Source organism: Geotrypetes seraphini, chromosome 10 (genome assembly GCF_902459505.1).
Source record: "Geotrypetes seraphini chromosome 10, aGeoSer1.1, whole genome shotgun sequence".
NCBI classification, from domain to species: domain Eukaryota; kingdom Metazoa; phylum Chordata; class Amphibia; order Gymnophiona; family Dermophiidae; genus Geotrypetes; species Geotrypetes seraphini.
This window is the reverse complement of record NC_047093.1, coordinates 75,671,948-75,684,784: the sequence shown is the minus strand read 5'-3', so window position 1 is coordinate 75,684,784 and position 12,837 is coordinate 75,671,948. Positions and strand designations below refer to the sequence as shown.

Below are 12,837 nucleotides of genomic sequence, written 5' to 3'. Positions count from 1 at the left end.
AAGCCCACAAGATAGAGAGTATTCAAAGGAAAAACTGGTTTTGAGGGGCTGCTGGAAAGTTCTCAGCCTAACCAACATAGTTGGGGCAGTCTCCACTGAGGGCTATACACTTAGACCTAGATTCTGTAAGTTAACGCTTGTTAAGACCCTTAAATCACTCATTATCCACTTAAATCGGATGCCTAAAGCACGCCTAAAGTTAGACGCACTTTACAGAATCTATGCCTTAGTCCAGTGATTTTCCACTTTTTTTGTTCCATCAGAAAAATAGTGAAAAATCACTGGACTAAGTGTATAGCCTTCGATGGAGACTGCCCCAACTTTGTTGGTTGGGCTGGAACTTTTCAGCAGCTCCTCATATATGGTTACTTGAATCCCCTTATATCGGAGGTAGATAACCAAAGTCCTTGAAGGACACAATTCAGTCAGGTTTTTAAGATTTCTGTAATGAATATGCACAAAATCTATTTGTATATAATGGAAGCAGTACATGAAAATCAATGTCAAGCATACAGTATACATTGTGGAAATCTTGTGGCCCTCAAGGACTGCCTTACATATTAAATGGTACATTTCTTTTGGATGAGATATTCTATTTAGTTTAGATTTTTTGTTAATTAAAAGTTGGGGAAAAAGTGCTTTTAAATGAGAAAAAAAAGAAAAGATAAAAAGAAATCTGTTGTTTCTGTGTTCAGTTCTCTACTTTCCTAGACTAAACTGACTTTATGATTTTCAGGTTAATACATTTGTTCTCTTCCGGGTAGTAATGGTCACTGTATCCAGTGCACGAAGACGCTCAAAGATGTTAACACCTAGCTACAGCCTTGAGAAACAGATAGGAATCCAGATCTGGTGAGTGAGGAAAAGATAAGCTCCTGCTGCCTATCATTACTTAGTAAAGATCATGTTCAGATTCTGTTGATCTAATGCTCTCGACCCAGTCCTCATGGACCACCAACCAATCTTGTGTAAAGGATTTCTACCATGAATACACAAGAGATATGTTTTCTCTACCTTCATTGTATGCAAATATGTTTATGAGCCAGTTCTATAGATGGGCATCACAGGGCATAATGAGAAATAATTTTATAATGACATCTGGGTACCCAAATTATTTTATAGAATACTAGCATAAAGTTGGCATTTATGTGTATATATTTAGGGGTGTCCAGTGCTCACTTGTGCCATGTTAATATCAGGTGTAAATGTGGCTCATTAATACATAACTTACATTATCTGTAAGTTACTGTGAGGGAGTGAATGTATTGTGGCAGGTGTCCCTAAGAACACTCCCTCGTTGAGGTTTCAGTTTAACCTCCTTATGGTAGGTGGCACTAACCCAAGCAAACAAAAACAAGGAAGAACCAACGAGGTCTGCAGTGAAGGATACAAAGGCAAAACAAAGAAAACTGTAGACACACGCTAACCTGCCATGTCAGAGGCTGAGTCAGAGGGTGGGGCTTAGGCCAGCATGTGTTTAAGTGTCATAGAGTGTCCTGTATAATTTTTATTAATATTTTGTTAACCGAGTCGAGCCCTCCTTTTGGGATGAATCATTTTTAAAAAAATCAAAGATTAGGTTCTTAAGCGAGAAGTCTCCAGGAAAAAGATCTCGAGTGCAGAGATCTCCTGGAGGGTTGCAGTATCTAGGGGGGGGGGAGTTCCAGGGAAGGACAAAATGGCCCTAGATCAGAGGTTTGCACCCTGTGGAGCAGTGGCAAAGTAAGAGTGAGCAGCACCAGGGGCGGTAGTGCCCCTTTTTAACTTCAGTACAAGCAGCAACTAACCTACTGCCTGCATCGGCTTTGGCGCATTCTCTGGCATCACTGCCCAGGCGCGGGTCCCAGAAGCGATGTCAGAGAGAGTGCTGAAGACGAGGCGGGCAGCAAGTTGGTAGCTACTTGCACCAAAGTATAAAAGATAAGGGGCGCACACGCGGCAAAGGGAGGAGTGGGAGGTGGGGTGGAGAGGAGGCTGGGTGCCAATGCCCGAGGCGGACGGCCCCCCCTTTCTACGCCACTACTGTGGAACCCTAGGAATTGCTTGAGAAGGAACAGAAGACTGCAAAAGTAAAGGAATGCCTTTATTTTTCTATGAAAGCTCAGTTCCTGAGTATCCTAGTTGCAGGCAGGATTTATGAACAAGTAATGGGAACTGAACTGAAGAAAATAGAACTGTTAGAACATAAGAACATAAGATTTGCCACTCCTGGGTCAGACCAGTGGTCCATCGTGCCCAGCTGTCCGCTCATACGGTGGCCCTTAGGTCAAAGACCAGTGCCCTATTTGAGTCTAGCCTTATCTGCGTATGTTCTGTTCCAGTAGGAACTTATCCAACATTTTCTTGAATCTCTGAAGGGTGTTTTCCCTTATAACAGCCTCCGGGAGAGCGTTCTAGACCTCCACCACTCTCTGGGTGAAGAAAACTTTCCTTACGTTTGTATGGAATCTTTTTCCCCTCTAACTTTAGCGAGTGCCCTCTCGTTCTCTTCACCTTGGTCAGGGGGAACAGTCTCTTTCTACTAAGTCAATTCTCTTCAATATCTTGAATGTTTCAATCATGTCCCCTCTGTCTTCTCTTCTCAAGGGAGAAGAGGCCCAGTTAGGAGAGAAGATATTAAATGTTAATGTTATTATTGCACAGGGTAGAAATGAGTTTATGATAGAAACACAAAATCTTGCTTTGATTACTTGTTCACCAATAAAGTTTTTCCTGTGTCTATGAGGACCCTCAGCGCGTCGCTGGTCATGTTACTACATGGAAGCCCTATATTCCCCTCTTGCATTTATGCGCTAAGCATGGGCAGAGCTGACATGCATGCATGCAAATTATATGTATGCACATATCTCCAGGCTTTAGACACTAATGCTAGCTCTAAAACTGAAGTACCGTATTTTCACATAGATAACGCGCACCCGTGTAAAACGCGCACACGGGTATAGCGCGCGAAAAACACAACTTTATGTACAGAAATTTTTATATACCGCACACACACGTATACCGCGCATGCTGCCCAACTCTCCTTTCACCCGCCCCGACTCTCCTCTGGCCACCCCGACTCTCCTTTCGCCCGCCCCGACTCTCCTCTCCCCCTTGAAGTCCTGTCCCCACCCTGAAAACCTGATGCCCCCCCCCCGACGTTTGATTCACCACCCCCCCTCGCAGGACCGCTCACACCCCCACCCCGAAGGACCGCCGACTCCCCGACAATATCGGGCCAGAAGGGAGCCCAAACCCTCCTGGCCACGGCGACCCCCTACCCCCACCCCGCACTACATTACGGGCAGGAGGGATCCCAGGCCCTCCTGCCCTCGACGCAAACCCCCCTCCCTCCAACAACCGCCCCCCCCCAAGAACCTCCGACCGCCCCCCCAGCTGACCCGCGACCCCCCTGGCCGACCCCCATGACACCCCCACCCCCCTTCCCCATACCTTTGGAAGTTGGCCGGACAGACGGGAGCCAAACCCGCCTGTCCGGCAGGCAGCCAACGACGGAATGAGGCCGGATTGGCCCATCCGTCCCAAAGCTCCGCCTACTGGTGGGGCCTAAGGCGCGTGGGGCAATCAGAATAGGCCCTGGAGCCTTAGGTCCCACCTGGGGCGCGGCCTGAGGCACATGGGCCCAACCCGACCATGTGCCTCAGGCTGCACCCCCATGCCTAAATATTAAACATGTCTGTGGCATGTTAGGCTAGTATTCTATAAAGGAAAATATGTGCCTATATTCCTTTATAGAATAGAATCCTCCCTGAAAGTTTGCACACAGTTACAACTAATCTGAATCAAGAGTAACTCACAGCATTGGGGTGCCTAGACTGAGAAGCCAATTAATAGAATTACCCTTGTTGCAGGGCTGGCCCACAGTGCCTGCCCACATTGGCTACCAGCCAAACCAGCCAGCTTGCCCACATCAGCAAGCCAGCTGTTCCCCCTCCCTTGTCTTGTCACTTTGCCCAACTTACTCCAGGGGTGACAGGGACAGGAATGATCCCCATTCCCTCCTACTTCAGTGGCTGCTTTCTTCAAAATAGTGTCACTGACCCTCTAGATGTAGTCTTGTGTTACTACCACTACGGGGTTCAAGGCACCTGCAGAACCACTCCTGCCCCTGTCACCCTAAGACCCATCTCCTTCTCTAACCCCCTAGCTCTTCCATTCCTCATCTCTTTCCCTGGCTCCTATTACCTTCTATCTTTCATCAACTTCCAATTCCTAAATTTCTACTGTCTGTGCTCACTGTCATCCTTTCACTCATCTTCTTGACAACGTCCTCCAATGGCATTGCCCACATGGTTCCACCATTCCCCCCTTTATCCCCTCCCTCCATACTTGTAGCCAGCATTTTTTTCCTATTTCTCCTTCTACTCTTGTAGCCTCACATCTTCCTGTCCCTTTATATCCATTCCCAGTATCTCCCTGTCTCATCTCTCTTCCCTCTTGCTCCCTTGAAGTCCAATATCTCTTCTTCTTCTGTCTTCCTTCCCTGCCCTCTTCCCCCAAGATCAACATCTCTTCTTCTCTTCCTTCCCTTCTTCCCATTGTCTAGCATCTCTCTCGCCCTTCCTTCCACTCCTGAGTCCAGTATACTTCTCTATACCTTCCTTCCATTCCTGGGTCATGTATGCTTCGCTTTCCCTACCTCACCCGATCCAGCACCCATCTCTCCCCACCCTCGTCCATAGTTTGATATGCCCCTATCTTTCAACATTCCCCCCGGGCTATCTTAACATGTGTCTCTTTCTTTAAGGGGTCATTTTCAGCAGCAGCATTTTCTGGATGCAATTTTTCAGTATGTTTTTTTTTTTTTAAATGAAAACCATTCATAAGCATGTAATGTTGTTCAGTCCAGGTTCAGTCATGTGCTTCCAACATGACATCATGTTTCATTAACTGTTTCAGGGAAAGTCTCCTGGAAAAATAGAATGGAGTTTCAGCCTTCAAGCTCCTGTCCCCTTAAATTGCTTGGTGCCAGCTATCTGCTAATAGTCAGAAGCAATTAACCAGTCAGTGCCGCTGAATATCGACACTAACCAGCCATTGTGAAATGGGCCACACAGGGATATTATAGGAGCAGTCAGGTAGGAGCTGGGAGTTATGCTGGTGCCTGCAATATTCAGTGCTAATGCCTACATAGGTAACCAGAAGCATAAGACCACGCAAATAGCAATCCTAACTTTGGCCATGAGGGATCCGATTCATGTCGGGGGGAGGGGGGGAGCTGATTCACAAACCGCTCTCATGCAAATGAGGGCAATCATAATCACGCCCCCAACCAAGTGCCCAGATTTCTCTATAGCGATAACGACACATGTGCAGACCATCTGTAGATAGTCTGCTCATGCTTAAAGAGCAGCGACCTTTTCCTTTTTTTTTACTTTCTTTTTTTAACTTTGGCGAGCCCATGATTTTAACCTGCTTTAAACCCCTGGGCTAAAACCAAGGGCTCGCACTGTGGGGGAAGGCCGGGGCAGAAGCAGGGCAGCCAGCGCAGGGGGCAGAGAGAACAGGAGAGTTGGGCGCAGAGAAAGCAGAAGAGTCAGGGGCAGAGAGTACAGGAGAGTTGCGGTAGAAGCAGGGTAGTGCTCGGGGCAGAGAGCAGGAGAGTCGGGGCAGAGAGAGCAGGAGAAGAGAGCTGGAAAGTCAGGGCAGACAGCAGGAAAGTCGGGGCAGAGAGCAGGAGATGCAGTCAGAAAGCAGTGAACGACTGGTCCCCAGCAGTCGCTTGTTTGCTGATCGGCCAGCCCAGTCTGTGTTGCAGTTTTTGGTTAGTGAATCGCTGCCTGCTACATTTGAATGCAATTCCCCCTCATTTGCACGTGCTGATTGGAGGATGATCGGGACAGAGGTTAGTGAATCGGGTCGGAGGGAAATCTGGTCACAAAGGGGTCGCAAAATAATCGGTACACGATCGGTTTGCTTAGTGAATCTAGCCCTTTGTTCAGTTAGCTATGCGGGTGCCTTCACTGAATATTTGCAGGCACCCACACAACTTCTAGGTAATAGCCTGAGGCTGCCTGTGCTGTCCCCTCCCTCCTCCATGGTGAATAAGGTCCTCTCCCTTCTTCTGCCCCCCCCCCCCAGTAGCCCCCATACCCCCCACTAGGCCTCCCCTGGGCTTGCTGTTTTAGTCACTGGCCATCTAGTAGGTTGTGGAGTAGAAAGGATACCAGTGACTCTTGCCCAGGCCAGCTTCCTCATCAAAATGACTGCCATGACCTTTAGAGGCAGTATCATAGTACTACTTCAAGACTGTTGCTAGAGGCTGCAGCAGCCATTTTGAGGAGGGTGCTGGCCTGGACAGGAGTGTCTGGGCTTCATTCCTGCCCCAAAGACCACTGGACCATCAATAATTGCAACGGCCCAGGGACCTACTCGAAGGGGATGGGCTATTGGGGGAAAGGGGCCTTGATCATCAGGGTGGATAGCAGAAGGAGAAGTCTTGTCTGGGGGACGGACGAAGGGGAAAAGTGCCTTGTTCATTAGGGAAGTGAAAGAGAAAGAGACATAACATCCTCTTATGTGGGTCCCAGCTGATATGCAGCCAGGATCTGCATATATGTCTTATGCGGGTCCCAAATGAATATCAGCTGGGCCCTACATAAGTCTCAGCAGCAAGAAACAGTCTGATCAGCCCCAAATATTCTATGCCTGTGGCTGGACATGATCCCCAATTGAATACTAGGGCCTAATTCTGCTGGCAGTGGCCGGCTTAATATTGATTATCTTATATTTTGTTTTCTTAAAGATATAATTCTGTGGCACACAGCTCTAAGTTAAAGTCTTTATAACTTAGGTACCTTTCATAAAATTTTTCCCCTCAACATCTGTCTTGCTTTCACTTTTGCCGAGTCTTACTCTTTCTTGTAACGGTGCTGAATATTGCCATCTGTTTCCATGAGAGCACATTTTTTGAAATGTGAACAGACCGTCCAGTTGTTATCGTGTTTGTTTTTTGCATTGTCCAAACACCCACAATTTTTGGAAATCTGAACAGATAATCCAGTTGTTATCATGTTTGTTTTTGGCACTATCCAGATGCTTCCTCTAGAGTTCTCCTGCCTCCGTGCTTTCTCTTCTAGCATTCAAGACTGAGAAATCCGATCTAGGTTACCAAACGGTTAAATGAGAGCAGGCTTCCCTTGATGTGATAGCATTTTTAAGTTTCGTCAGCCTCAGAGAATAAACTTTTGTTCAGTAAAAGAACTAGAACCACAGGTTCAGTTAGTACAACACGCTCTCCTTTGTCCTTTGTGTAAGGAAATCTGAGAATGAAAAACAACAAATACAATATCCTTATTGTTTGTTAACAAATGCAGTCAATGGGCTCCATACTTTATTAAATGCATTATTCAAACCTAAGCATTCCGCGTTCATTCTTTCAAATTTATATGTATTGCACACGCTCGCCCACCAGAATGTGTAATTAAGTCTATCACGACATTTCCAATTTCTTGTGATCATTTGAATGGCAATTACATAACATAGTAAATGACGGCAGATAAAGACCCGAATGGTCCATCCAGTCTGCCCAACCTGATTCAATTTAAATTTTTTAATTTTTTCTTCTTAGCTATTTCTGGGCAAGAATCCAAAGCTTTACCCTGTACTGTGCTTGGGTTCCAACTGCCAAAATCTCTGTTAAGACTTATTCTAGCCCATCTACACCCTCCCAGCCATTGAAGCCCTCCCCAGCCCATCCTCCACCAAACGGCCATATACAGACACAGACCGTGCAAGTCTGCCCAGTACTGGCCTTAGTTCAATATTTAATCTTATTTTCTGATTCTAGATCCTTTGTGTTCATCCCAAGCTTCTTTGAACTCAGTCACAGTTTTATTCTCCACCACCTCTCTCGGGAGCGCATTCCAGGCATCCACCACCCTCTCTGTAAAGTAGAATTTCTTAACATTGCCTTTGAATCTATCACCCCTCAACCTTAAATTATGTCCTCTGGTTTTACCATTTTCCTTTCTCTGAAAAAGATTTTGTTCTAGGTTAATACCCTTCAAGTATTTGAACGTCTGAATCATATCTCCCCTTTCTCTCCTTTCCTCTAGGGTATACATATTTAGGGCTTCCAGTCTCTCCTCATACGTCTTCTGGCACAAGCCTCCTATCATTTTCGTCGCCCTCCTCTGGACCGCCTCAAGTCTTCTTACATCCTTCGCCAGATACGGTCTGCAAAATTGAACACAATACTCCAAGTGGGGCCTTACCAATGACCTGTACAGGGGCATCAACACCTTCTTCCTTCTACTGACTACGCCTCTCTTTATACAGCCCAGCATCCTTCTGGCAGCAGCCACTGCCTTGTCACACTGTTTTTTCACCTTTAGATCTTCGGACACTATCACCCCAAGGTCCCTCTCCTCGTCCGTGCATATCAGCTTCTCTCCTCCCAGCATATACGGTACCTTCCTATTATTAATCCCCAAATGCATTATTCTGCATTTCTTTGCATTGAATTTTAGTTGCCAGGCATTAGACCATTCCTCTAACTTTTGCAGATCCTTTTTCATATTTTCCACTCCCTCTTCGGTGTCTACTCTGTTACAAATCTTGGTATCATCTGCAAAAAAGCACATTTTTCCTTCTAACCCTTCAGCAATGTCACTCACAAACATATTGAACAGAATTGGCCCCAGCACTGATCCCTGAGGGACTCCACTACTCACCTTTCCTTCCTTCGAGCGACTTCCATTAACCACCACCCTCTGGCGTCTGTCCGACAGCCAGTTTCTGACCCAGTTCACCACTTTGGGTCCTAACTTCAGCCCTTCAAGTTTGTTCAACAGCCTCCTATGAGGAACTGTATCAAAGGCTTTGCTGAAATCCAAGTAAATTACATCTAGCATACGTCCTCGATCCAGCTCTCTGGTCACCCAATCAAAAAATTCAATCAGGTTCGTTTGGCACGATTTACCTTTTGTAAAGCCATGTTGCCTCGGATCCTGTAACCCATTAGATTCAAGGAAGTACACTATCCTTTCTTTCAGCAAAACTTCCATTATTTTTCCAACAACTGAAGTGAGGCTCACCGGCCTGTAGTTTCCTGCATCATCCCTGTGACCACTTTTATGAATAGGGACCACATCCGCTCTCCTCCAATCCCCAGGAATCACTCCCGTCTCCAGAGATTTGTTGAACAAGTCTTTAATAGGACTTGCCAGAACCTCTCTGAGCTCCCTTAGTATCCTGGGATGGATCCCGTCTGGTCCCATCGCTTTGTCCACCTTCAGTTTTTCAAGTTGCTCATAAACACCCTCCTCTGTGAACGGAGTAGAATCTACTCCATTTTCTTGTGTAACTTTGCTAGCCAATCTCGGTCCTTCTCCAGGATTTTCTTCTGTGAACACAGAACAGAAGTATTTGTTTTAGCACATTCACTTTCTCCTCATCATTTTCCACATATTGGTTCTGAGCAAGGGACATTGACGCCTTCTTGAAAGCTCAAGGTTTGAAAAATAATAAAAAACATGCAAAATGACACCAGCGCAAGGTTTTAAAAATTATAATTAAGATTTATTGAGTTATTGTTTCTATTTTTCCATTATGAAATTCAAAAGAATAAAGCATAATTGCTTGCATTAACAGTTGCGCTAATGGGAGATCGTTGTAGTTGCCAAATGCTGGCCTTCTGATAACGAGCTCAGCTTAATATCTGAAGTCACTCTATTATATACTTTTGGCTCAATGACATCATCAGTTTGACAACCAATAAAAATTAACATGGGTGGTCTTAAAAGTTAGACATAGTAAAAATTACATTTGTTTGCTTTTATTCATAACATTTCCAATATTCCTTTATCATTCTTAAAACTTATTTCAGAGAATTTACAATTATTAACAGGGTGCTGAAAAGTTCTCAGCCTTAGAGGAAAAAAAGCTCTCCCTTAGCTGACAGGTTATGGATCTGCACACAGAAACCTTAGCCTGGAGGAGGAGGGGCTGGTTCCCCCTCTCTATGCTAGAGACTGTTAATTATGTCCAGATGTTATTTTAGGATTTCTTTAGGTTGCAAAGATATATCATATGCTTTTTCAAAACCCATTCTTTTGTTCAATACACAGTCACACAATCACATACTTCAGTCATATTTGCTTGGCCAAGCATTCATTCCTAATTTTCATTCATAACTATATTTAATTCTTGTTATATCTTAGTTTGGGACACGTTATCTTCCTAACCAGTCTAAAGCACATGTGGTATTAATTAACACCATGATGGTGGGAGTGGGAAAACTAAACAAAGAAAAACAGAGAGGACAAAGAAGACAGAAACTAGTCACTGGCACAAAATGGTGTCCAAAGACAGAGCAGGTAAAGCAAAACAAAGAACCCAAAATGGATTCCATGTATCCTCTGGTTTCCTTCATGATCTGGCCCAACAGCAAAGTACATAAAAAGAACACCATTCTTTCCCTTATATTAATCTGTAGTGTGTTTTTCTGGCTTTAGCTTCATTTATATTCAGATTTTTATTCACCAGTTTGTCGTACGCTTCTATTGGGCGTGGCCTTAACTAACACATATGCTTGTATCTAACTAGAATTACCCAGAATCATACGAAAAACAGGCACTTTTGTAGAAAAACTCCATAAAAATACTGCACTATCATGTTCTGATATCCATTCCATTACCGTCCCATAAACATCACCCCCTACTGGCCACGAGCCACTACTTCTCAGTTCCCAGCATCTTTTAGCCTAGCAATTTCATTTTTCATCTTCCTCCTTTCACTAATATATCTGAAAAAATTTTTGTCTCCCTTTTTTACATTTTTAGCCATTTGTTCTTCCGCCTGTGCTTTTGCCAGACGTATCTCTCTCTTGGCTTCTTTCAGTTTCACCCTGTATTCCTTTCTGCTCTCCTCCTCTTGGTTTTTTTTATATTTCATGAACGCCAACTCTTTCACCTTTATTTTCTCAGCCACTAGGTTGGAGAACCATATCGGCTTCCTTTTTCTCTTGTTTTTATTGATTTTCTTCACATAAAGGTCCTTAGCCATTTTTATCGCTCCTTTCAGCTTAGACCACTGTCTTTCCACTTCTCTTATGTCCTCCCATCCTAACAGCTCTTCTTCAGGTACTCTCCCATAGCATTAAAGTCCGTACGTTTGAAATCTAGGACTTTAAGTATCATGCGGCCGCTCTCCACATTAGCCGTTATATCAAACCAAACCGTTTGATGATCGCTACTTCCCAGGTGAGCACCCACTCGAACATTAGAGATACTCTCTCCATTTGTGAGGACCAGATCCAATATCGCTTTTTCCCTTGTGGGTTCCATCACCATTTGTCTGAGCAGAGCCTCTTGAAAGGCATCCACAATCTCCCTACTTCTTTCCGATTCTGCAGACAGAACATTCCAGTCCTCATCTGGCAGGTTGAAATCTCCCAACAGCAGAACCTTCTCTTTCCTTCCAAACTTTTGGATATCCACAATCAGATCCTTATCAATTTGCTGCGATTGAGTCTTAGGTCTGTAGACTACACCCAAATAGATAGAAGTTTCATCTTCTCTTTTCAGAGCAGTCCATATCGCTTCTTCCTCTCCCCAGGTCCCTTGCATTTCGGTCGCTTGGATATTGATCTTTACATAGAGAGCTACTCCTCCACCTTTTTGACCATCTCTGTCCTTCCTAAAAAGATTTGCATTCCATCCATGTGATTCACTGAACCATGTCTCTGTGATAGCGACAATATCTAGATCTGCCTCTAACATCAGGGCTTGCAGATCATGAACTTTGTTGCTTAGACTGCGAGCATTTGTGGTCATCGCTTTTCAGCTATTTTTCAGCGATATTCTCCTTTTTCGTATGGATTTTTGTTTCGTTTCACTTTCCGTTGCAATACTAAGAAACGAGTTGCTGATATTGCTTATGTTGCAGTCTTTACTACTATCACATCTTTTCTTTTGCCGGGGCTGGTCTCTATAATTGTCCTTCGTACATACACCACCCCCACCTTCTAGTTTAAATGCCTAGAAAAATATTGTCTAAATTTCTCTGCAAGGTTTCTTTTTCCTGCTGTAGTAATATGTAGCCCAATTTTTTTCTTTATCTCTCTCTCCTTGGCCGCCGGCTGTCTGTCATTCTTTCTGTTTGTGTCTCTTCCTGGCCCCCTGTCTGTCTTTCTTTCTTTCTTGCTTTCTGTCTATCTCTCTCCCTGACCCCGTCTGTTTGTCTTTCTTGCTTTCTGTCTCTCTCCCTGCCCGCTGTCTTTCTGTGTGCGTCTGTCTTTCGTTCTCATGCGCTGCCTGCCTGTCTTTCTGCCTCTCTCCGTGGCCCCTTTCTGTCTCCCCCCCTTGAGCAAATCAAGATTGCTGCCTGCCCCACACCTCCCCCAAAAACATAGCAAGTTTGCTCCCTGGCCCCCTTTCCCTCTCCTCCCCCCCTCACTTTCCTGTGCAGCAGCAGCACCCCTTCCCTGCTCCCCCTGTCCTGTAGTAGGCCAACCATCAGTAGCGTTTCTCATCCCCCCTTCCCCTCTTCTCCCGGGTCTCACACAGCAGTCGGCAGCGGTAGGTCGCTGCTCCTGCTTGCTTCGGTCCTACTTTCCTTTTGGGTGAAAGCAGGAGCAGGACCCGGCAATGAGGAAGGCCCTAGGCTTGAAGTGACGTCGGCAAATCAAATCGCCAGACTCCACCCACATGCATGACTCCACCCGCACGTGCCGCAAGCCACCCCATGCGCCAGAAATCGAATCCCATATATGCAAGGATCACAGATTTTCTACTGCGCATGTGTGGTAAGAGTTTTATTATTAAGGATTACATACATAAAAACATAAATATACACATACACTAAAATGTAACAATCCAAGATCACTGCATCTGT

At 45.1% G+C, this 12,837-nt stretch overlaps 1 protein-coding gene across 11 annotated transcripts in view; it reads left to right on the top strand.

The window, feature by feature from the left end:
* ADGRD2 (adhesion G protein-coupled receptor D2) overlaps nucleotides 1-12,837 on the top strand; it is a 408,458-nt gene that overhangs the window by 255,714 nt on the left and 139,907 nt on the right. For all 11 annotated transcript variants that reach the window (XR_004540974.1, XM_033962424.1, XM_033962423.1 and 8 more), the window contains one exon: nucleotides 737-852. Coding sequence is in view for 10 of the 11 variants with exons in the window: in XM_033962424.1 (XP_033818315.1) it covers nucleotides 737-852 (116 nt within the window). In the remaining variant the exon portion in view is untranslated. The remainder of the gene's footprint in view (nucleotides 1-736; nucleotides 853-12,837) is intronic.